The sequence below is a fragment of the Xenopus laevis genome, chromosome 4L (assembly GCF_017654675.1).
Source record: "Xenopus laevis strain J_2021 chromosome 4L, Xenopus_laevis_v10.1, whole genome shotgun sequence".
Taxonomy (NCBI): domain Eukaryota; kingdom Metazoa; phylum Chordata; class Amphibia; order Anura; family Pipidae; genus Xenopus; species Xenopus laevis.
Window position 1 is genome coordinate 108,923,843 of NC_054377.1, and position 26,393 is coordinate 108,950,235.

General features: G+C 38.1%; 2 protein-coding genes across 8 annotated transcripts; one reads left to right on the forward strand and one right to left on the reverse strand.

Annotated features, from left to right (window-relative positions):
• Positions 1 to 2,080: 2,080 nt before the first annotated feature.
• prpf38b.L (pre-mRNA processing factor 38B L homeolog) lies at positions 2,081 to 14,984 on the reverse strand. Of its 3 annotated transcripts, none has more exons than XM_018258708.2 (6): positions 14,662 to 14,984; positions 12,597 to 12,665; positions 7,988 to 8,139; positions 7,083 to 7,143; positions 3,803 to 4,023; positions 2,081 to 3,555 (listed from the first exon to the last, which is right to left on the reverse strand). In XM_018258708.2, the coding sequence occupies exons 1-6, from the start codon at positions 14,899 to 14,901 to the stop codon at positions 2,787 to 2,789; spliced, it is 1,512 nt and encodes a 503-aa protein (XP_018114197.1). In that variant the 5' UTR covers positions 14,902 to 14,984; the 3' UTR covers positions 2,081 to 2,786. The 3 variants fall into 3 exon arrangements, with proteins under 3 accessions (XP_018114197.1, XP_041446554.1, XP_041446555.1); XM_041590620.1 differs by having other exon boundaries at positions 12,587 to 12,665; positions 14,662 to 14,704; XM_041590621.1 differs by lacking the exons at positions 7,988 to 8,139; positions 12,597 to 12,665; positions 14,662 to 14,984 and having other exon boundaries at positions 7,069 to 7,143.
• On the forward strand, positions 14,979 to 26,355 carry henmt1.L (HEN methyltransferase 1 L homeolog). Of its 5 annotated transcripts, none has more exons than XM_018258711.2 (7): positions 14,979 to 15,111; positions 17,551 to 17,670; positions 19,074 to 19,186; positions 19,851 to 19,985; positions 23,624 to 23,806; positions 25,198 to 25,375; positions 25,627 to 26,355. In XM_018258711.2, exons 2-7 carry the CDS (start codon positions 17,584 to 17,586, stop codon positions 26,068 to 26,070), a joined length of 1,140 nt encoding a protein of 379 aa, XP_018114200.1. In that variant the 5' UTR covers positions 14,979 to 15,111; positions 17,551 to 17,583; the 3' UTR covers positions 26,071 to 26,355. The 5 variants fall into 5 exon arrangements, with proteins under 5 accessions (XP_018114200.1, XP_041446557.1, XP_041446556.1 ...); XM_041590623.1 differs by having other exon boundaries at positions 25,735 to 26,355; XM_041590622.1 differs by having other exon boundaries at positions 25,231 to 25,375.
• Positions 26,356 to 26,393: the final 38 nt, after the last annotated feature.

Here is a 26,393-nt window from a genome sequence, read left to right on the forward strand (position 1 = left end):
TGGGCCCCATATTCTTATATCATACATAAAGATTTTGGATCATGTTGTTTTAGACACATACTTTCTATTTATTGCCATGGAATTTTTAGAAGAAGCATATTTATCAAATGGTGAACTCTTCCATCCATAGATTAATACGCTTCTAAAAAAAATCAATGAAAAATCACAAATTAATAAAAAGCGGGTTTTTATGTGGCGATCTCTTAATTCACATGTTGAATAAATATGCACCTAAGATTAGCAGAACTGTACAGCTGCTGCAACACAAATTCCCATATTCATATACACTGAATTCAGCCCAATATTTGTGACAGATACGGTACATCATTTGAACCACTATTTATTGGTCTTCTGATGAATAAAGGTGTAGAGAACACTCGCTGCGAATTTCAAATACATTAGACGCTGACACTTTGTGAAACAAAGTAAAAATTTATAAATATTACAAAATGCCATTTCACATAGAAGCCTGTATTTCATAATTAAAAGATTTGTTTTATAGAAATCTTTAAAGATGCAAGCACGAATGGGAAATTTGAGACATCTTACCATATTTCGCTTTTTTCTTTAACAAACGTGTATCCCAGGAGGAGGAATAAAAATATAGCGAGTTTATTGTGGCCCCCAGACATATGCAACTGCCAGGACACCAGAAATGCCACCATGTGGAAGATACAAGTTCTACCAAGACATAAAGCAGCAAGAGCATAATCGTGTTTTCAAAGACAGGTATCAACTTTAACCACTTGGTTTCCATATTTGCATCCATAGTATAAATTGAACATGCTTATCCCCAGATTGCATCAACAAAGGCATTTTTACATGTGCTTGGCACACAGTGGATTTTAAAGGGGAACCATTGCTAAAACGAAAATTTAAGATAAGCTTCATCATACTGAAATAAGAAATCTTCTGAATACATTCGATTAAATATTCCGCATCATTTCTGAAACAATCCAGTATATCTTCACTATAACTCTCTCAGCATTTGTTTCTTTTCATTCTGTCTTCTTGCAGCAGCTGGGTGTCAGATAGTCCTTGACAGTTAGGGGCAAATTTAGTTATGGTCGAATATCGAGGGTTAATTAACCCTCGATATTCAACTGCCGAATTGAAATCCTTCGACTTTGAATATCGAAGTTGAAGGATTTAGCGATATTCCTACGATCGAAGGAATAATCGTTCGATCGAACGATTAAATCCTTCGAATCGAACGATTCGAAGGATTTTAATCCATCAATCGAAGGATATTCCTTCGATCAGAAAATTGCTAGGAAGCCTATGGGGACCTTCCCCATACGCTAAAATTGGCCTCGGTAGGTTTTACGTGGCGAACTAGGGGGTCGAGGAATTTTTTTAAAGAGACAGTACTTAGACTATTGAATGGTCGAATAGTCGAACGATTTTTAGTTCGAATCGTTCGATTCGAAGACGTAGTAGTAGTCGAAGACCGAAGTAGCCAATTCAATGGTCGAAGTAGCCATATTCGACCATTCAAAGTATTTTTTCTTCTATTCCTTCACTCGAGCTAAGTAAATGTGCCCCTTAGATTCAATACTGTATATCTTATAGGGGGGGGCTTCCTTTCCAAGCAGAATTAGAGCTCACTAAAATAATGGATTCCAGTACAAAAAAAAATTAAAATAACTGCCTTTTGCAAAAATCCTGCATGTAGAAAGACATGATGTCTGGTGTTTTTAATAGACTGAGCTCTTATACATCTTCTAGACAAAAAAAAAAAACCCTGTAAGATATATTGGATCGGTCAATGATTATCCGACGCCCAATTCCTGCATGAAGACAGAATGAAGAGAAACTCCTCTATCCGTCCCAGAAGAATGCTACCTAATTTCAGTTTGCCCTATTTATCTGTACTCATGGGTACAAACATTAACACAGATTGCAGAAAAACAAAAAAAACAAACTATTTTAAATGCATTTATATTAATATAAATGTGGGTACAGACCCAAGGCAGATGAAGATCAAATAAAAATGCCCATGTGAAGGAAGCCTAAGGATATGCCTGACTACTTCCAAAGTCTCTTACTGTGCATTGTATTAAGGATTCCTTTAACTCGGTTTGAAGAAAATACACGTTTTTATTCTTATATTATTCTAAATTTAGAATAATTTTTGCTTTGAACAGTTAAAATCCTTAACAAGGAGGAGATCGTTTCTTTGGACATCAAAAAACAGAAGATTGTTCCATTCTTATAGGCTCTACCCATTTAGTTACATTTTTATGGACCCATTTTAGAAAGGAAAAGCTTATTTCAAAAATTTTACATTTCTTTAAAAAGAAAAAAAAACAAAACCTTATAATTTGACAGTAAGACTAATTTGAAATTTTAAGTCTGTATTCATTTTAAAAAATGACAAAAATAATCAGATTAACAAACTTTTTAACGAAAGCCATGCGCGCAGCATTTGGAGAAAATGACAACCTCATCAGCTTCTGAACGACATGGCATACAGAATCTTGCAGGGCTATTGTGTCATAGGAGGAATTAAAATATCAGTCAATTTTCAGAACACTGAACCAATAAAAACGCAACAATAGCCGCACAGAGGCAATGAGCTGATGCAGGAGTAACCGACTTATGTCCAGTGCACGAGGGATTCCCAAAAGGCACATCCCAAAATGAAAAATAGAGAAAGTTGTCTCATGGCTTAGACATTGTCAAAATAATATAAACAAGAGTGCTACTGAACAACATGACCTTGTGAGGGAAGCAGGAAATAAAAAGGGGAAACAGGATTCAATGTGATCCGTTCAATTTAAATGTTACAGAGTCTCATCTTTGTCTCTTTGCTTTTCATCAAGGTCACCGCTGTGGTAATCATGGTCCTTGTTTTCACCATCACGCTTATGCCCCCGTTCTTTGCTCCTGCTTCGTTTACGTGGTTTCTCCATGCTGGAGCTGCGCTCCCGTTTCCTTAACTTCTCTGCACTGTCTGTTCGGCCTCGACTTGTGCTTCTGCTACGTCTGTTTGCTTTCTCTTTATGTCGGTTTGACCTATCTTTGCTTCGGCTGTGAGCTCGACTGCTTGCATTCTTACTAGGACTCTTACTCTTTCTCTGTTTTCTCTCTTTACTTCTGCTCCTGCTGTGCCGCCTCTCCTTGCGAGAATCTCTGTCATCTCTGTGCCTCTTGTTATCTCTCTCTTTTTTCTCCTGACTCCTCCTACATTCTTTGGATCGATCTCTGGTCCTATCAGACTCTTTATCTCTACCATTACCTTTTTTGTCATAGTCCCGTTTTCTACTTCTCTCATTTTCTTTCTCTCTGTCCCTTTCTCTTCTGTCAGCCTTGCGGTCTCTGCTCCTGCTTCGTGTCCTGTGTCTCTCTCTGCTTTTGCTCCTCCTGCGTTCCAGCCCGCGATCATTGCTTCTTGATCTTCTCTTATCTTTTGATTCTTTTTCTAGTCTTTGACGTTCTTTCTCCTTTTCAAGTTCTCTGTCAAAACTTGAAGTGCCATGGTGCTCTCGATGATGACTTCTGCTTCTGGATCTCCTGGGAGACCTCCGAGGACTTGTTGATCTTTTTGGCGATCTAAAATAAAAAAAAGATATAGAATCAAGCTAACTGTTTAGCATGCTAAATGTGCGTTATGCAATTGCATTTTTTTTGTATCTGTAAATGCAAGCGAGTTGCTCATTTGGATGAATACAATTCTCTGGCGTGGCTACAACTCTAAACACAGCAAAACTTGTTGGGTGTAAGTTTATTCCAAAAAATCTGCCCCTACATATTGCAGCGGTCTCACTCTGCTGAACTCAATGTCAAAATATGGTATAACCTGGAGCGCTTCTCTGTGTGCCGCTCCACTTCCTCCACTTCTTCTGCGCCTTCCTGCTTAACCTTCCGTGGCTTCGTTTTTATCTGCTGGTCTAAATGCTTCTGGACCGGTACTGGAATCCTGGGGAACAACGTGGAGAACCACTCTAGCTTGGTGAGGTATGATCTCAGCATCTCTCCAATAGTCATTACACAGCCTCCCCCAGCCTTTACATCCAGTTCCTACAAAATATAATTTAATGAGAAGAGGTGCCAGAACATTAACAAATGTGGAGTGCGTCTTAAGTTTCATAAAAACAATACAGAAAATGGTTTAATTTTAAATATCATCCTGCCACTTCCTACTCTTACTTGATGTTTCATTGACAACAGCATTAAAGCAGCTACTGAATTAGGCTATGACACTGTTAGTTTTCAGCCTTCGTATTTGAACTGACATCAGCCTGTGTGTTGGCGCAGCGCGTCGGATCCGCCGAAAACATAGAAGTCGTCCGTATAGTTCTACCATTAGATGGGTTCATTTCTCATAATGTAACATTATACAAATGAGTGTTAGTATTTGTTCAACATACTTTACACAGAGGGCGCAGCTTATAAAATGTGCTCTTATAGTCTATGGTCTTACCAGTCACACGGTCACAGAGATTACTGCTGGCCAAGTTGTGTTAAATTGCAGCGGTAAAGCCACCCAAACAGGTCTAACACATACTGGACTGCACCCAATCAGACACTGGCTCATACATTTAGCAGCAAGTAACCTCAACACTCACCCATTGTTTAAAAAGAACACATTTAATTTACATTTGTCTGCTTAAGAGGACAGCGTACTCCTATTCTCCCATTGCGTTTCTGAATGCAGTTTTAAACCTGCATAAGTCTCCATTACTCAGTGCCTTTGTGACTGCAGACTTATCTCTTTGCATCTTAACTCTGGACCTGGACAAAACATGTCAATATTTGACTTCCTCTGTATTAAGCATCATTCAACAGAAAATTAGAATAGTGATCCATTCATTTCTTCCTCAACAGAATTAAATCTAGTAAACTACTGAAAATATTAAATGTCTTTTTTTAACAAAAGTACATTGATGAGCGTCTGTAGGGGTGCAGGGAAAAAATCGTAAATTTATGTGAAGAGCTGTCAATCAATTTTGGGTATCTGGAGTCGGAGTCGCCAAAAATGTACCGACTCCTAATCACTTTAAATACAAGCACTGAAAATAATCAATTTAGATGTAAGAGCTTCTATGAAAGAGGATATGGCAGAAGCAATTCTGTTTCTAAAAACAATAATTTAGTTGACTTTGGATTGCATTTTCCGCTATTGTACAGTTGTATGCCAGGTTGAAATTAATCTAAGTTGTTTTAGGTTTTCCATTTGTTTTTGGTTTATCTAGTTTAACTGACTTTTAGAATAACCAAAGGACGCTGTTTATATTTTTGAGCTTTGGCAGTGATAAAATGCCTTGTATGCCGTGTACTTAACATGGAAATACATCAGTATATTAAAGGAACAGTAACATCAATAAATGAAAGTTTTAAAGTAATTAACATATATAATATACTGTTAGCATGCACTGGTAAAAGCGGTGTGTTTCTACAGGTTACATAAATAACACATAAAATCACCATTGAATTGGACAGGCTCATCTGTTAAATGCTAAGGTGGCCATACAGGGTCAAATTAAAGCCGATGATATCAGTCCTTTAGACTGATTTGGCAGCTGTCTGTGTGTGGGGGCATCAGACGGGTCTCCCCAATCGATAGAAGGCCAAAGATTGGCCTGATATTGATCGGGCAAGTTTGATTTTTATTGAATTTCCCAAGGGGATGTAAAGGCTCATTTATGAACAGCCCTCAATATAAATTATTTTTTTATACGCAATTTATAGTTTTTTCCCAGAATTCTGGTATTGTGGCCTTGCAAAAAGTTGTGTCGGGTGTCCGTGATGGTGCAGTTATCAAATAAGCAATAATTAGCAAATGACTTGCAAGTTTTGGGGGATGGCTTAACTTCTGGTGCACAATATTAACAGCATTAATGAATAGAATAAAGGTGTACGCAATTTTGCATCCTTTTTAGCTGGTGTTATTGCAGTTGTGTTTTTAAATGAGCCATTCCTTGTTTAAACAAAACACCTGATTTGGATGTTTGTATATGTAATCATTTCAATCAACTATAAACCAGACCGTACAGGACACTCCACTTCATATCTGTATATTCATGAAGGAATTATCAATCTGTATTGCCAAGGAAATCTCCACAGATCATCAGAGATTTCTTTAGTGCTAGAAAAATTTTCCACTGTGGATTATTAAAAACAAATCTGCAGGAGCAACGTGTTAATCACTAAATGTACAAATTCAGAGAAGGAAAAGCCTCGCTCCCATACTTTACCATCTGGCTAAGAGGACAGAAAAATAATCCTACTTGAACATTTAATAATAAAGCCAGTTATTAAGAGAAAAAATATAATAACGCTCAATTAAATAAAGTGTACAGGTTAGTGTGAATATTACAGTTAACAGACAGAAACAATGTAAAAATGTGAATCAATGCCAGAGATTTGTTAAACTTGTCAGGTCATACTTTGTTTTCACGTGAAAGGATAACGTGGACAACTGCAGCTTGGGGGAAAAGGGAAAAAAAAAATAATTGCCTTAACCATGTTTACTTCACTCAAGCACAAAAAAATAAAAAGGTGAATTTCACCCAGGCATGAAACAAACAAAGGCGAATCTTAATTTAAAACTGCTGGCACTCACACACATGTATGTGTTCAGATTAATTTCGCCCAATACAATTGCTGCAGCACAAAGATCTAGAGGAGAAAACAGCAAGTTAGCTAAAGGAAACACGCATTGAAATGTAATGATGATGAGGCACTGAAACCTTTGATATAAAGGCCTATTAACCAAGCTGAACAGCCAGAAATACAGAACTAAAATACAAAATGATTTCAGGGTTATGATCATGCAGTTAAATACTCTAAGTAACAGCAATATTAACAGTAAACACAGGAACGGCATTTTGTCTGAAATACTCTATGAGGCCGTGAATGTTGCCACGTGAACTTTGAAGCATCTGCTCTTACCTGTTTGGGCTACTAGTTTAAATTAGGATTACAACAGACAACTGCTAATGTCACCCATGGTGACTTTTCTTTCTTGCTAAAAGTACTGGTCTTTCGATCTAAATATTTCATAAATTGCTAAGTACTCATAATAAACACTGCAAACTGTGCAAATGAAAAGCGAATTATTACCCTTGGTGACATACCTCTTCATCATCAAGAAAATCCTCATACCAATCCCACAAATCTGCAGGAGGTTGTGTATATCTGTTAAATGACAAGTAAAGAGATTAAAGTAATCACATCAGCACGGGAGCCATAAGGAAATATAGCACGGTACTTTTTTTTTTTTTTTGGAAGAAATAAACTCAATCTCTCAAGGAGGAATCCTACCCAATGGCAAGCTACTTTAACACCTATGCTCTATTTTGGTCAGCACACCTGCTTTGCCATGGTTCTGCTGCTTTGGTCTTCATTAAAGGGTAACTAGGTGAAAATGAAATATTCGCTTAAGCATACTGAAAAACTTTCTAAATACAATCAATTCAAAATTCTGTACCGTTTCTGAAATAATCAAGTTTTTCTTCACTATTCCTCTCCCAGCATCTGTTTCTCCTCATTCTGTCTTCATTCAGGAGTTGGGTGTCAGATGAAAGCTCCAATATATCTTATAGGGGGGCTCTTTTTGCCTAGAAGATGCATTAGAGCCCACTCTATTAAACTCACCAGACATCCTGTCTCTCTACATGTAGAATTTGCGCAAAAGGCACTTTTGTTAGATTTAGTTTGTGCCGGAATTAGTTATTTGAGTGAGCTCTAATAGATCTGCTAGGAAAGGGAGCACCCCTATAAGAGATATTGGATCATTCATCTGACAGCCAACTGCTGAAGAGAAAGATGCGGAGAGAGGGATAGCGAATATAAACTTGATTTCAGAAACAATGCAGAATTTTTAATGGACTGTATTTAGAAAGTTTCTTACTTCAGTATGAGGAAGCTTATATTAAATTTTCATTTTCACGACAGTTCCCCTTTCAAGAGAACAGCTAGATCATGGCAATTTGCTAAATGAGGGAGGGAGGGAGGGAGGGAGGGGAAATAAAATACTAACCTTATGTACATGAAACCAAGAGCCCTGATGTAGGGGGAGTCAGTGTGTGTAATGAGACCCATCACTTGTTTTCTTGTCAACTTGAGGGTGAACAGTTTATACAATAGGCAGAAAGCAGTGGAAACAATGCCGCCAGTGCCAACGCCACGAACCTGAATTCATAACAGACAAAATACAAAGTTGTTAAGTGATTTATGCTTTACTACACAAAAATCCCCAAAGAAACACACTAATGGATGAAAAGCATTGTTTTTTTTCTATGAAAAGAATTTTTTTTGGATAAATGCATTTATATATGGATTCTGTAACAGAAATATAGCTTGCTTTGAGGGAGGCATTAACTTTCAAGTAGAAAGGTCCAATTGATTGTGGGTACCAAATAGAACGGCACCCCACAAGGACTGTAATCACTTATTGGATAGCCCAGGCCAGTGCTACTTTTAGCAGAAAACTGCACCGTTCTGGGGTATTTGTAAGCAAACAATCCTCTTCCTCCCATCTTCAAAATGGTTATTTGGTTACAGTTTGGCATTTCACTCTGCATCATTTGCACATGCACAGTAAAGACAGAAGCAGGAAGAGGTCTGCGCACACACAGTTTTCTGCTAACTGGAGTACAGGCCTGGAGTATCAGGTAAGCGATTACAATCCTTGCGGGGTGCCCCAACATTTGACACCCTCAATTGATTGGACTGTTCCTACTCCTATAAGGGAAAATTCAACATCATCCCATCAACCTTTTAGATGTGTGATTGAGAATCAGTGACAATAGGATCTTAACAGAAATGTATCCAAAACCTACAGACTGATGTAATATTGGTATCATCCAGCTAGCACAACCACATACATTAGGGCCATACCCAAAAGTACATACAAGCACGCCGTAGAGGCGCCGACAGGGAAGATTAACCAAAATGAATTACTCACAGGACTTAAAGGAGTCGAGGGGAAAAAAAAACCCTACCCCCCACCCCAGGTAGACCTCCCTCCACCCTCAGGCTAACTACCCCCCCCCCCGGGAAATGCTCCATACTTATCCCGCGGCGCAGATTCTTCAAGCGAAGTTCCACGCATCCATCTTCCGGCTCCTCGGTAAGCTGACAGAGGTATTTCTGCGCATGCGCAGTTGGAGCAGTTTGCAACAAATATGCAGAATTACATGGAAATTGCCGATCTCCCATTCAGCTTACAGAGGAGCCGGAAGGTGGACGAGTGGAACTTCGCTGAAAGAATCTGCCGCCGAGGGATAAGTATGGAGCATTCCCCGGGGGGGGGGGGGGGGGGGTTAGTTAGGCTATTGGCCAATACTACAAGACCAGAAAGATGACAAACTGTTTAACCAATTATGCCCTATTCAGCTATACTGGGGGCAAAACCTCAGAGACAGCCTCTATCCATCAGAGATATGGTCTCCTAAATTTTTATTTTTAAAAAAATAACATGTTCTGCGGTAAACCAAAAAGGGTTACATTTGCATACCTAAACTGCATATGCTGCTCATCCATAATCAAGGAAGAAACGGTCACCCCACCAAAGTTAATAAAATACGACTTTGAATCTTCTCAACATGTAATACTAAACATGTATCATGTTGTAAAAATGTAACATTTGGAAACACCCCTGTGAGTCAACATAGGACCAACCAGTAGAGCAGCTAAAGAACAAATAAGGTCACAACATTAGGAGTTACAAAACAGGAAACCCAATGGACACATTAGTGTCAAGATATCTCACGATATGGCCACAACCAAGCACAATTGAAATGGTTACTACTTGAAATGCAAGATACCAAAAAGGGGGGTACTATCCACAAACTACTTCTGCAGCGTGAAGCTATGTGAATTACATTTTTTTTTTTAATTTTTATTTAACAATTTTTACAAAAGTAGTCTAGTGACAAATATAAATAGATAAAATGATAAAAAGTAGATAAGAATATAGCAAATTAGATTAAGAATACACAAGACAAGCGCTACCTCGTTGCAGTACACTTCCATTGTTCACATACTTAACCCGCGAACCATCTAACATTCAAAGCTACGTAAAACAGTTACAATTTTATTATTCCGGCTGATTCACTTGCCAGACCCCCAGATAAATCGTGTTTATACACAGAAAGATCCTCCATTTGATCCTCTTTCGGCCTATCCTCCCCTTTATACTTATTTGTTTAGAAACAACCCATGGTTCCCAAATTTCCCAGTATTTAATACTCTTATTATGAATAATATGTGTTATTTCTTCCATCTTCCTAGTATCCTCTACAACCTGCTGCCACTCCATATAACTGGGAGGAGACGACTCCTTCCAATGTCTTGGGATTACTGACCGGGCCGCGTCAAGCAAATGCAAGGTAAGTGGGTCCCTTAATAAACAATTTTTATCCATATCTAGGCTTAACAGGATCAAAGGAACATCTTCCGCCAACATATTAATATTCATTACTTCTTTTATTGCTTTCAAAATATTACCCCAATAAACATGCAAATCCTTGCACTTACACCATATATGAGCATGTGTCCCCTTTTCCATACCACATCTCCAACATAAGTCTAAGTTCAGGATACATCCTATTCAACTTAGCTGGTGTAAGATGCCATCTAGTAACTATTTTAAAATTAATTTCCCTCACTCTTGCCACTCTCGATGATTTGTGAGCTAGTAACTGGATCTTACTCCACATTACGGGGGAGATCTTGATGTTTAATTCCTTTTCCCACTCCCTGCGTGCTGTGTCTTTCACCAGACAAATATTTGATAATAAAAGTTTATATATATTGGAGATTGCTTTATTAAGGATCTCTTTACTTTCCAATAATTTTTCCCATTTGGTCAGTTCTCTATCCCATTCTTCCTCTTTAAATTTATAGATATAGTGTTGCAATTGACAGTAGTTCCTTGTATCTCTAGCATGGTTTCCCCATTTCATTTGAATTTCTTTTAATGATATTATTTTATTATTTTCCAGAAAATCACTAATTCTTGTGGGTCTCCCCTCTAGTACTTGCCATTCCTTGAAGGCTCCATGCTCTAAACTGGGTATGAATGGACTTATACACTAAGGGTTGTAAAATATAGGGAGTTTTAGACAGATTCATCTTTAATCTGTGAATTAAAATTTTTAATACACATAACTATAGGACTAAATGATTATTTGAGTTTGACCTTATTTTTTATAGATCTCTTTTTCAGAAATTGCCCTATCCAGCAATTGGGTAAGAGCTACTGTTCCTAACACAAGTATAAGGTTACGATTGTGCAGTATATTTGTAACTATGTTACATTGTTACATCGTTTATTGCAGGCAGTACCTGCAAACTGAACTATTTACATGCTATATTTGTTTCACTTTGTTTTAGAACACTTAAAAGTAGGACTTTGCAGCAACAAACTTTCATCTTATGGACACTATGGACTATATGTTTAAACAAACGTTTCAATATATTGCACCTAAAAAACTAACTGTGTTGTTGTCAGACTTAATTGGTGGGTGGAAGAGGGGGGATACGCTTCTGCATGGTTACTTTGTGTTTACTCGTACACTGTTTAGTACACACTTGAATATGGGCCTGTAATGCCCGAAACATGTTGTGTAAATTGCAATAATGCTGCACTTTCAGCAGTATTTGCATCAAAAATACATTTTAACTGTTAAATGCTCTCAGTAAGACTACTCATTCCAACTATCCGCTGAAGTCAAAACATTTTCTTCACCTCACTGTTGCTAACCACCCTCAGACAGCAGACTCCAGCTTCCATAATTCCCTTCCTGATCCGTATTACAAACACATTCGCCAACCTCTGTAGCCAATAAATATAGGAGAACTCCACCTTTGACTTTGTATCAAGCATCCCATCTATGGACATGTCAAATGAATCCAAGTGGAATAATTTGTATTAAAAATGATTCTCCACCAGAAACAGGTCTTTTAAAGGGGTTGTTCACTATCCAAACATTTTTTCAGTTCAATTGGTTTAGGATTGTTCCCAAGAAACTCATAACAGTTCTACTATACAATAGTGGGACAGGGTGTCTTCAACTGAACTGAACTCATACTCGTCTCTCGTGTGCACACGGTGAAAACAAGTTCTGAGCGCAAGCAAATATGAGTTAGGTGTTGGGTCCCTAAAGAGATGCAATCCCAGCAAAAACTGATACAATGTCATCAGATACTCGGTCATGCCCCCCTGTCCCAAACATTTGATTCAATAAAATGACTAAGAAAGCATTCCATATTCTCCAAGATAAAAAAAAAAGATGACTTTGCTAATATATAGGTTAAATGCAGCAAAAACGTGGCAGCTTTTGTTCAGAACCCCCCAAAGATTCATGCAGCTGTTACCATCAAGTACATTATACTGTAATATAACAGTGATGAAGGAAATAATTTATAAAAACTGGAATTATTTGCTTAAAATTGATTTTATGGAACATGCACTTCCTATAAATTGGTCATTTCTGGATAAGGGGTTACCAAATAAGGTATTGCATATCTGTACTTCAATTGCAAAGCATAAAGACATAAATACATATAAAAATACTAAGTAACCTGTACTTTCTGGGGATGGTCAGTCCTTAAAAAATAAGGAGGCACGTACTTGTACTTACCCCTCCGCACATCCCTGTCTGTCCAGCAGTTTTCCGGCTGCCCTTCTCCCAGGGTTCAACATGAGTAACCTACAAATGGACATTAAAGGCTTATATTTAAAGTGCAAGAAAACTAAAGATATACTGCATGGATGGTGGCACGGCACAATACAACTTGCAGCCTTTGGGTGTAGTGGGCAAGAGACCCCATCAGATTTACAATGAATGAGACCATCAGCACCCAGTCAGCGCAGTTTTGAAACAGTCAAGTAAACATTTATAGGGTTATGTGATAAAAGACAGTAGCCTAGGAGCAGTAACTAATTGCAGCCAATCAGAAGGAAGCATTTGCAGGTCACCTGTCGCCTTCTTGGTTGCTATAGGTTATTGCTCCTGGGCAAGCTTTTGCCTTTTAGCACATGTGGGTTATTCTTTATGAAAAACAGGTTTTAATACATTATAAAAAAAACAGCCTGGGGAACTTTGCTGAAAATGAATGTGACCACCTCAAGTCAAGAGAAATGGAGATAAAATATATTAAATTATAAATGTTCAGAGATCTTTTCCCTACCAAGGACACTGTCAGAACCAGTTCAGAAAAGCAGATTAAAGGAGAACCAAAGGCTAACTAAAGAAGTAGCCTGAAATGTTGTACATTATGTTTTGTGCTTCTCTACCAGCCCAAGGCAACCACAGCCCTTTAGCAGTAAAGACCTATGTCTCAAAAGATGCCCCAGTAGCTCGCCATTTTTTTTCCTGCTGATTCACTGCACGTGCTCTGTGCTGCTGTCAGTTACTGAGCTTAAGGAATATAAAGGTCACAATATAAGGCTGATTAGTAATTAATACAGATAATTACTACATGGCAGCACAGAAATCAGTGCAACTAGCATCAGAATTTAATAATCAACCCTGTAGCATTAGCTTATATTACAGAAAAACCTCATTTTCTGCTTCATAACTTGTGACGACCCTTAAAGGAGAATTCAACCCTGTATAAAAAAAAAAAACCCTGTACGCCCCTTCTCAGGTAGACTCCCTCCCCCCCCAGGCTAACTATCACCCTCCCCGGGGTAATGCCCCATACTTTATAGGGTTTATGTGTTTTTTTTTTTACACAGGGTTGAATTCTCCTTTAAGCTTAGCTTCTCAACAGCTGCTCAGAGCCCACTGAGCATGTGAATGTCACAGACACTTTCAAAGATGGTGACCCCTTGTGACAAGTTTGAAGTCCTGGATCATTGCTGCTGTGGACAAGCTGAAACTTTAGGCTGGTGCAATAAGTTCACTATATAAAAGTTGCCATTTTTAGCCATATTCATTTTTAGGGTTTAGTTCTCCTTTAAGTATGAGATACCCTGTCACTGGAGTGTGATTTTACAATCTTGCAGGATATAATGATCTTGACGCTGCCATATTGGTTTTTTTGTACATTCAAGTAATTTTTTGGAACTGGCTACACGACATATTAGGCAGATTGCTGCATTCTTTTGATTCCTAGGACAGATTTTGTCCCTCCTACGAGAAATAGACAACAGCGTGTGTGTGTGGCTCAGTTACAAAACAGGGAATACAATGAGATGCAAAGCAAAATGTAACATCCCAGATCTGCTTTTTAAAAAGATCAGAACGACCTTCATTTGTACTGAAGAGTAAGAAACCCACTGCACACTAAAGGGCAAGTTTATCAAGATGTAGTGAACTAGGTCCATGGAAAACAAATCTTAGCCCTTCTAATCAACATGGGGCATCAGAATGTTGTGCGTTATGGAGCAGCACCCTGGCGTTATAGAGCAGCACCCTGGCGTTATAGAGTGTCACTGCCTCGTGATGTATTGTGCCCATCTGTCAGATCACCAATTGAAGTGATACAAAATGCAGTGAATACAGAGTATATACATCAGATAGGAATAGAGTGGGAGCAGATGGAGTCCCCCCTGACTAGGGACTGGCAGTGGATGGAGAAACATTAAGGAATATATATACAAATCTATATAAACATGTTACACGTGGTGCTGCTGTAGGTAAAACCCGGATGCATTCCAAGCAAACTTATTGAATCATACAAACTATCATCGCTTCGCACCTTGAAGTAGATTTCGTCCACCACCTCATGGTACGTCTTAAGTTCGTACAGCTGCACCTTGAAGTAAGGGGAGGACAAAACGTTTGTCAGGATCATGGGGTTCAGGTTCATAGTCTTCTCGTTGCCCCAGAGCGGCAACACGTTTCCGGATTTCCCTGAGGCCGCCGGCTTGTTTACTCCGCCGCCTGTCTGGGCTGGTTGCGGCGCCCCAGCCTGGGCCGCCGCGCTGTTGTTCGCCATTATACACCGGAGGAAAGATGGCAACCAAATCACCGGAAGTGACAACAAGCGCGTACAGGAAGTGATGTTGGGTTTGGAACACGCCGGGAAGATGAAGAAGCCTAATAGAAGAGCCGACTCCTCTAGCCAATCAAAACGCTTGTTTCTTTCAGCCTTAAGGAAGGCAGACTCTTTACTGGACAATCCCGTTTAGTCGGAGGCCAATTAGAGGTGACGCTGCATTATTTGAATCTCTCATTGTACTGCGCACATTGAAGTAGCCTTGTTGTTTCTTTGACACTAATCGCTCGCTGATAGAAGTAGTCACCCGTGGAGTCCGCTTATGACGCGAGGTCCGCTGGTTTCTTATTCCATTTCACAGCAGATAGCCTTCCCTTTATTTGTCTTGTTTTCTCCTTCACGTTGCAGCTTGCAGTCATAGGAGAGGTGCAGTTGTGTAGCTGTTAAGCGTTAGACAGACATGAACAACAAGAGACTGGCAGTTTCCTAAATGTCATATTTTAACCATGCGCTAACGTTTTTATTTCTCTCAATCCACAATTGGGCATCAGGCTGTATTTAATTCTTAGTAGGAGAGAACTGAACCCTCTGCTCTTTTAAAAGGTATTCCTGTGTTGGGGAAATATTTTTTATACCACGTCAATCTTTGTGTTTTAATAAAACAAATCTTAATTGGACGCTTATATTTATTTTATGTGTATATGGGTGCAACCATTGTTCGTAGGGCCTTCTGAAAGATTCAAGGACAGGGCTAGAAAACCCACTGCACTGGTTGCAATTTATCTTTAATGCAATCTGTGCTGCCCCACCAGATTATATTTATTCATGTCCCTGAATTTTCTTGTGATCTGAAAACTGTACTGTAGAACAATAGATTCAGACATGTAAAAGCCAACTAAAGGGCATACTTATCAAAATGTGAGGTTTAGACCTTAAATAAAAAACTCACCCACGTTTTATTCCTATGGTATTTTTAGACCCGTAATTATCAAATGGAGAGTTCTAACTTTCACCCATAGATAAATAGCATTCTAAAAAGGAATAGAACGTGGGGGAGTTTTTATTTATTAAGATCTAAACTCACATTTTGATAAATCTGCCCCTAAGAGTAAATACATTATCTAATCCTAAACTTCTCTACATCTAACGGTGGTGACAAACGCTAGGATTCCAAGGAGATTAGTCGCCAGCAACAAATCTCTAATCATCCCAAAAAGCCTTCCCACTGGCTAGAATGTAAATCACAGACGGCATGGCACTAGGAGTGATTTGTTTTCCTCGTCAGGCAACTTTGGGCACAGTGCTGGGCAGTCGCGGCTCCTGTTTAGCGTGCGCATGCGCGAATTTGCGCGTGCACATGCGTGAATAGAAGTTTGCGCGCATGCGAAGAAGTGCAAAAAGCGAGGAAAAAATGCAGAGAGTCGGGCAGAGAAGGGAACTGGACATGGGGTAGGCGACAGAGGAGGTACGTGCCTGGCGCCCTCCCAGCTTTGCGCCCTAGGCACGTGCCTACTCTGCCTACCCCGGCCCTGTTCGGGCGACTTTGGAAAACGAAGCGATCCGAGTGCCATGCTGATGGCAAATTTACATTCTAGCCGGCGGGAAGGCTTTCGGGGAGATAAGTTGCCCGAAGAAGAGATTTGTCTATGGACTACTAATCTCCCCAGAATTTTAGCGCATGTCACCACCCTAAACAGAGGGCTACAGAACAGAGGACCTTACATGGTACAGACACCTTTGAGTTCCCTATTGTTTGGGCCAAATGTCAATAAAAAAACACAGGAAGATGAACTATAACTCCTGGTTATTACTACTACTACCACATGATGCATCAGCAGATTTAATTTTTCACAATGTCCTCAAAACAAACTAACTGATATGTCTGGTACATAGAAATGTGTTGGGATTATTTGAGCAGCACACGTACCCACATTGTAAGTTATTATGTTTCATATGATTAAATCTGGAAGCGTATTGCAAAGTTTAGTGGCAATAGGGGGCAAATTTGTCAAAGTGTGAAATTAGAGCTCACCACAGAAAAACTTTCTATTAATTCCTAGGATTTTTAGAAGAATATTTATCAATGGATGATAGAATTCACCATTTGATAAATACACTTCTAAAGAAAAAATAAATAAATGAATAAAAAGTGGGACAAGTTTTCTGTAGTGAAATGTAATTTCACAGTTTGATAAATCTGCGTTTTTGTGTTAAACCAGTGCATATGTTGAGTGAGAGCCCAGTCATATAGATCATATAGACTTCCCGTACTTTGGATCTGTATAGGTGCCCCCAACCACTTATGTACTACAGTTTATCCCTTTGCAGGAAACATGGCCCACATTGTAAAATGAAAAAAGCAGTCATGGAAGAATGTATAAATTATAAACATCCATAACATTAATGTACACATTTGCTAAATTGAGCATTCGTTGTTTTAACTACTTTGTGCTCTTACATTTGTGCCTGGGGTAATGGCAAATCAGCTCTTACGAATTTGCAGTAAAATGCAATGGACAGTGAAGGAGATTTCATTCTGATGCAGAAAGGCTAATACATTAGAAAAGACAAACATGATATATGGTTAATTCCCTCTTGATCCCCTGCAAACAGCCTGAGTATTTAGTAATTGCTTTTTTTCCCCTATAGTTGTAAACTGTATAGCTTGCTTATAAGTAAGTTATGGAACCAGTGGTCTTCAAGCCGCCACTCTATCAACAGCGCTATCAGTTTGTGAAGTCCTATGTGGATACCTACAAGCCCAAAAAGGTAAAATGTTGCAATGCCCAGTGTGTTGTTGGTTGAGATCATTTATCAGCATCACTAAGTAGTAGTCAGATCTGTGCCTACCAAATAAGGGGCTCAGAGCTGGCAGCTTTGGGAGTCATAAAGATGATTGATGATAATCTAGTATTGAGGGTGTATCCACTGCAACTGAGATAAATAGGGAAATGTGTTCCAGAGAAATGATGAGTTGTTTAAGATGATTTTTTCATGAACAGTAGGAATTCTGGAATACAGAAAGTTGTTAGCATTGTTATTATTTTAATATTTTAAAAAAGCTTAAAAGAAGATGAAAAACTACAGCGGCAAATTATTGCCAATAGATTAGCTACAATAGTGCAAGTTAGAGAACTATATTTATTCTGTAGAATGTTTTACCATACCAGAGTAAACAGCTCTAGAGGTTCTATCTGGTTGTTTAGGATAGCAGCTGTCATATTAGCTTGGTGTGATATCACTTCCTGCTTGAGTCTCTCCCTGCTCACTCATAGCTCTGGGCTCAGATTACAGCAGGGAGTGGAGGAGGGTGGTGGAGAGGAGCAAACTGAGCATGCTCAAGACCAAGCCCTGGAGGTTTAAAGGGATACTGTCATGGGAAAAAATTTTTTTCAAAATGAATCAGTTAATAGTGCTGCTCCAGCAGAATTCTGCACTGAAATCCATTTCTCAAAAGAGCAAACAGATTTTTTTATATTCAATTTTGAAATCTGACATGGGGCTAGACATTTTGTCAGTTTCCCAGCTGCCCCAAGTCATGTGACTTGTGCTCTATTAAACTTCGATCACTTTTTACCGCTGTACTGCAAGTTGGAGTGATATCACCTCCTCCCTTTTCCCCCCCAGCAGCCAAACAAAAGAACAATGGGAAGGTAACCAGATAACAGCTCCCTAACACAAGATAACATCTGCCTGGTAGATCTAAGAACAGCACTCAATAGTAAAAACCCATGTCCCACTGAGACTCCTTCAGTTACATTGAGAAGGAAAAACAGCAGCCTGCCAGAAAGCATTTCTCTCCTAAAGTGCAGGCACAAGTTACATGACCAGGGGCAGCTGGGAAATTGACAAAATGTCTAGCCCCATGTCAGATTTCAAAATTGAATATAAAAAAATCTGTTTGCTCTTTTGAGAAATGGATTTCAGTGCAGAATTCTACTGGAGCAGCACTATTAACTGATTCATTTTGAAAAATTTTTTTTTTCCCATGACAGTATCCCTTTAAGCTGAAAACAGGAAATCTGATGCAGAAGTCCATGTATACACAATAGAAGGAAAGAAATGTGGTGTTTCATTTGTTTCATGGACTCAGAGCAAAATTACTCTGATATGATAAGGCCTCAGCAGTAATGAATGAGTAAACTGGTGTTGTTATGTGTGTTGTTTTACAGGTTGCAGATCTTGGCTGCAGCGAGTGTGCACTTCTTCACACACTCAGGTTCTGGGACTGCATTGAGGTGCTTGTGGGTTTGGACATTGATGAAGATGTGCTGAGAAGGAAAATGTAATGTACAATGTTTTTTTAATGTGGAATCTTTTAGTTAATGATATTTAATATTACTGTGGCCATTTTTAAATAAACATGAACTGCTACAGTTTTAGTACATGACCTTCATACCAAGCTGCTATGTGTCTCTTCAAGCTAAGAAAACTGTATTAATTATGAATTTATTTAAACGTATGTCTTCCCAACAACAGTTTTTTGTGTTATGAAAGTAGCAGCTTTCCAATAAACATTAGTTATAACATTTTCATGGTTTCAATTTTATTTGTAAACATACTTTCTGTTATTTGTTATTGCCTTTTCTGTTTGCTGGTTCTGAACCTTGAAACAATGCAGAAGTCTGTTCTCCTTCAGGTCTGTTACTCAGCTGGCTGGTGCTGCAATACTTTAGAACTACTTGTTATAGGGTGGCTACTAGATCGACCAGATCTGCCTAGATGCTATTGATCCCATTTACAGAAGTGAAGCACCCTAGGAGTGACTGGGACCTCTGGCGGGAGGGGGTTGCTTTGAAGACTGGCAGCCCCAGCAGTTTTCACTTGTCATTTAAAGATACTTGTTTCAGTCTTATTCTGTAATTTAGTCTTTAAACAATGGACATTATTTTATATTGCATGGATGTCCTATCAGTTATTAATCTACTGATTCCTTTTTGCATATCTAGGCATACCCTGACACCCCTAGCAGCTCATTACCTCGAGCCCAGCAAGACCTCATTGACAGTAAACTTATACCAGGGTTCCGTGACACAGAAGGATCCAGCTCTTCTTGGCTTTGATTTGATAACATGCATTGAGCTGTAAGTAGTTACCACTTCTAAAGAATCTTTCATGAAGTAAGCAGGGGTTCCCATATCATGTGCTTCAAAACAGGGACGGAAATTTGCCTTAGATCATCAATAAATATTATTGGGTTGTTCACCTATAACTTAATATTTGGTATGATGTAGAGAGAGAGATCCTGAGACAATTTGCAACTGGTTTTTATTATTTGTTTTTGAGTTATTTAGCTTTTTTTTCGGCAGATCTTCAGTTTGCAATTTCAACAGTCTAGTTGCTAGGGTCTAAATTACCTTAGCAACCATGTATTGATTTAAATAAGACACCAGACTATAAATAAGAGAGGATCTGAATGGAAGAATGAGTAATAAAAAGTAGCAATAACAATACATTTGTAGCCTTACAAAGCATTTGTTTTTTAGATGGGGTCAGTGACCCCTATTTTAAAGCTGTAAAGGAGTCAGAAGAGGAAGGCAAATAATTCAAAAACTATAAAAAAATAAATATCAAGACCAATTGAAAAGTTGCTTGGAATTGCCCTTTCTATACATAATAAAAGTTAAGTTAAAGGTGAACCACCCCTTTAAGGATATACAGGTATGGGATCTATAATCCAGAATGCTTGGGACCTGAGAAAAGGAATCTTTCGATAATTTGGATCTCCATACCTTAAGTCTACTAAAAAAACATTTAAATATGAATTCAACAAAATAAGATTTATTATATCCTTTGTAGGATAAAGTACAAGGTACAGTTTCATTATTACAGAGAAAAAAAAAATCAGATCTTGCTGGATAATGGGTACCCAGTTAACAGATCCCATACCTGTACACGGTTTCTGTTACTTTTATGGTGAAAGTGAAAGTCATTTTTAAAAATTTTAATTATTTGCTTAAAATGGACTCTATGGGAGATGGCCTTCCCATAATTTGAGGGGAAAGGTGAAATCTACAGTTTTTAATGACCATCTGCAACCCGGTAGGCATTGGTATAACTAGTTTTTCCCAATTTTTATGTCTCTGTCAATAGGGTAACAGTAAGTGGCAGCTCTTGCTGGAAAACTACAGCATGGTGGATTATGAATAGTTTGACAAATGCTCGTGTTTTGCTGCACAGGGAGGTACATTCAGTATGTGACCAACCTGCAGCTTCCTAAGTACAATGCCCTTGCACAGAAGACTGTTAAGGCTATGGACACACATGTGGAGAACCACTGCGGTTTCGGCAAGGTCCTCTGCACGCTTTTTAAAAAAAGCCGACCACTGCGTAAATATGCTAGCGGTTTTTAGTTTAGGCTATGGCACTTCCCCATGCATATTAACACAGTAGTCGGCTATTTTAAAAACCTTGGCATGAACCACAGCGTTACCCCGCATATGTGTCCATAGCCTTACAGCAGAATATAATACTGCCAGGTATGTACAAGAGGCAAGAAGAGCGTGGGCTACTCCACCAATACTACCTCATGTTGTGCTTCATGAAGTGTCAGGAAAGCCTGATATGATTGTTGTTTGAAAAAATGCACAGTTGTCTATAATATCTGTATATAATCCTTGATAGACCAATAGTAAATTTGTCTCAACTTTTGTCACCCTTAAAGGTGAACAAAGTAGGTCTCTATAAAACTATATTGCATAAAACAGCTCATATGTAAAACCCTGCTTCATATAAATAAACCATTTTCATAATAATATAATTTTCTAGTAGTATGTGCCATTGGGTAATCATAAATAGACAATTGCCATTTAAAAAAAAAATAAGGGCCGCCCCCTGGGATCCTACGATTCATGGTGCACACAAATATACCAAACATGTTAGGTCACATGAGCCAATTAACAGACAGAGTTGTGTCTTTTGCTTCCACACTTCTTCCTGTTACAGTTAGAGTTGTAGTATTTCTGGTCAGGTGATCTCTGAGGCAGCACACAGACTATCACGAAATGGTGGCTCAAGGCAAGAGATGTAAATGGACAATATTTACTTAAATATATAGACCAGTTTGGTAAGATTCTTTAATATGCCATTTAATTTGATATTAACTATCTGTTGCTTAAAGGGGTTGTTCACCTTTGAGATAACTTTTAGGGGCAAATTTATTATATGTCGAAGTGAAAATTCAAATTAAAAAAAATTCGAATTTCGAGCTATTTTTTGTGTACTTCGACTCCAATTTGAAAAAAAATCTAAATTCGAAATTTATCATATACTGTCTCTTTAAAAATTAGACTTCGAAACCATTTGTCATCTAAAACCTGCGAATTGCTGTTTCAGCCTATGGGGGACAATATGGAGTCAATTGGTGGACTCTGAAAAATCAAAGTTTTTTTTTGGAAAAAACTTTGTATCAAATTTGATCAAATGTCCTACTCCTTCAATTCGTAAGATTCAAATTCGAATTTTTTTTTTTTTCGAATTCGAATCTCGACTCTTGATAAATCTGCCCCTTAATATGACGCAGAGAGGGATATTCTGAGACAATTTGTAATTGGTTTTCATTTTTTATTATTTAAGATTTTTTGAGTTATGATGGTATTTTTAGTAGTACCATTTTGACCTCATGTAAGACAAAACTCAGTAAAGGAAAACCTTTAGAAATAGTCAGGCAATTTATTCATACAGAATACAACATAACAGTTTTGTCTGGGTAAGCTGTTGGAGTAACACACAGAATGTCAGCCAAGGACTTACCAAAGACCCACCTCTTGGTCCAGGCGTTATATAACTTTCAGAAGGCATTTACAGTAATTGTGACAAGGGGTTCACGGAAATACCATACATGGTCTGGCGAGGAGACTTACTGGCATATATATTTATACATTCCTGTAAGATGTGCAGTTTTGCAACATAAGAGATTTCTGGTTCCAACTGTCCACAGTCTCGCAATCAGCTATTGGCTAAACATAGCCATTGTGGTACAGACAGCTATTGAGCAACACTTCTGCAAAAGGGCATAAGAGACATGCTGACACTATGCTGACACTCTGGAATTTAAGTAACAGAGTGGTGATCATTTATTTGTATGGCCTAGTATAAGTTATATTAGTGACCATTGTCCACAGTTGACCATTAGCCCTTATAGTCCATCCTGCCTTGTGCCCTATAGCGTTATGGCGTCATAGAGGGTGGGGGTGACAACAATCAACCCTCTGACACTAGCCATTCGTCCGTCTTAGGATTTAGACCGTTCCAGATATATTTTATAATAACAGTTATTTAGCTTTTTATTCAGCAACTTTTAAATTTGCATTTTAAGCAATCTGGTAGCTAGGGTCAAAATTACCCTAGCAACCATGCATTGATTTGAATAAGAGACTGAAAAATGAATAGAAGAGGCCTGAATGGAAGGATGAGTAATAAAAATGAGCAATATTAGCAATACATTCATAGCCTTACAGAGCATTTAAAATCTGCAAAGAAAAAGGCAAATAACTGTAAAACTATAAAAAATAAACAATGAAAACCAATTGAAAAGTTGCTTAGAATTGGCCATTCTATAACATTCTAAAAGTTACCTTAAAGGTGAACCACCCCTTTAATCATTCATTTTGGGGGTATAGTTTTCCTTTAAGGCAGTTACTTTAATTATACAGTGTACAGCTGGCCAATAGCTTTTCAGTTGTTGATATTACGCTACAAAGTTTTTTTTTTTCTTTTACAGGATAGAACATTTGAAAGCAGATGATCTGGCCGATTTCAGAGAAGTGCTATTTGGATTCATGGCACCATTCACTGTAATAATAAGCACCCCTAATGCTGAATTTAACATCCTGCTTCCCAAATGCACAGGCTTCCGGCACCCTGATCACAAGTTTGAATGGAACCGCAGAGAATTTCAGAGCTGGTAAGATCACTAATATTCCATTTGAATGTCATCTACATGTATGCTTTGTATTTTTAGTGGGACTAATAGTGATAATACAGAATTGCTGAGGGATTTAATTGTCAATAAGTAAGTTTGTATGTCAATAAAATATTATGTGCTTTTGATTAAACTAGAGCAGTTATATATCCATATATATATAGACTCTGCCTTTTACCTGTTGCAATTAAGTAGTGTCACCAAGCTTTATATCTAGGATTGTAGTAAGATTTATTGGAATCACTATATGATATGTACCATCAATGGGATAACTTGGCACATTCACATGGCAGAGCTTTGCATCCAAAGCAGCTGAGCATCTCTCTGAGTAACAATGTTCTGTTGAGTATGTGGGAGTATGTAAATTAGTGACTGTGAAAGTATATGAGAAGGGTACAGCAGAACACTCAGAAGCAAGTGTAGATGTAAACACCAATATGCTCACTTTAATGCAAACTAGATGACATTGTGTGGCCAGTGGAAAATAAATAGAATTAAATTGTCTGAAACAAGGTAGGCTATGGGTACCTGCAAACTGCTGTAAGTATTTATTTATATATATATAATTATTACTGAATATTAATTAACCATATGCTGTTTCAAAACAGCCTTTGGCTTTTCACGCCTAAAATGTCCAGTCTTTTGTAACATTCACCAGACTAGACATGCCAAGGTGTGAGGAACGTATAAACTTAGGGCACACCCAAATTAATAATATTCACTGCTAAAAAAAACATTATCTTACAAAGACAAGTGATAATAGATTGGGAGACCCTGCATGAATTAGCATCTTCTTTTCAATTGGAAAAATATCTGGAATTATATATTGGACATGCTCCTACATCTCTCTATATCTAAATTACCACATTTACCTTCTAGATTAAAATATTAAACAGTGGATCAAACATTCCAAAGATTTGGCTGCTGTGATAATGCAGAGAGCTGAGAGTATTTCACACTTAAAGAGATACTGACACCAGAAATTAAACCTTTTTTTACATCTATCATAATATTGTCTTCACATGCTACCTATAATTTTGCAGATGCTTTTTCATTACCCATCTGATCCCCCATGTTCCTCTCTGAGGGTGCTGCTACATTTGAGCTTCAGCAGTCAGTTAGCATTAGAAACTGTAACTGACAGGTTGAGAAGGGACAGTAAGGTTAACAAAACAGTCAGGTTTAGGAACTTCAAGTAACAATTACTAACAAAAGCAGCCCTATCAGTGAAAAACATGACACATCAACATGAGCTATAGGTAACTTTTAATGTACATTAATATTTTGAATAATAATTTTTTAGTGTCAGTATAACTTTAAGGGTTCTGTATGGATGATTTTTCTGCCAACTATTTGCATTTTTTCATTTATAGGGCTACTGAAGTTGCTGAATGCTTTAATTACAGGGTGGAATTTACTGGTGTAGGAGAACCTCTTCAGGATTCCAAAAATGTTGGGTTTTGTTCCCAAATAGCAGTTTTTACCCGCAATTACACAGAGAGTGAGGAATCTCTTAAAAGGAAAATGGAATATAAGAGTGTATACAAAACAGTAAGTATTACTAGTAGTATAGATCTGAAGGTGCCCATTTAGAACAATCTTAAACTTTTATCACCCTCTGCCCATTGTAGCAATTTTGCATGTTGTGCAGTATCTGGAAAACCCCAGGTTCCAAGCATTCTGCATAATAGATCTTGACCAGAGTATATTTCTGCATTGTAGACTTGAAACTACAATATTGCACTCATTTTGACATCAGTGACCTCATACTTTACATAAGTAAACAGATTATGTTTTAAAAGGTGCTGCATGCTGTATACCCAAGTCTTCAAGAAGAGAAGTACCTGCGTCAGGCTGTACAGAAAGTAGCATTATTTCATGCATACCAAATAAAGGCAAATTTTCTACAGCAGTTTATCCCGAAAGAAGAGAATGAAGAGTCACACAATACAGATACTGAGGATGAAGAGCCACACAATACAGATAATGAGCATGGACACTGCATGGATTTAAAGCTGACTTCCAAATGGCCAACACTACCTCAGACAGAGCAGGATGAAAACATGGAACCTTTTCTTCAAGGAGATACCCTTTATGTGCCCCTGCAAAAGATCTTCTGTGTCCCAAAAGTAAAGGAACTTTGTGGGAATATGGATAATTTAAGAACAATGATAACTGGCGAAGCCACACTTAGTACTGATGGAAATGCAATTTTATATCATGTTGATCTGGAAAACAGTTTTTAGTTGCTGATACCCTTAGTTAATGACATGTAAGAAATATTTACAGTGTTTTAGTTAGCCCAATACTCCGGGCCTCTCACTATACCTGCCTAAGAAATTGCTAATTAGGTAGTTAGGCTGGAGCAAAAATGTATATCGGTAGCTTTTTTTTTTTTCTTAAAACGTTACCTAAATCAATAATGTCAAATAGTTTTGTTAGGCAATATTTTATGAAGAGTTCTAACTAGGGATGCACTTAATCCACTATTTTGGATTCGGCCAAACCCCCTGAATCCTTCGTGAAAGATTCAGCGGAATCCTAATTTGCATATGCAAATTAGGGGTGG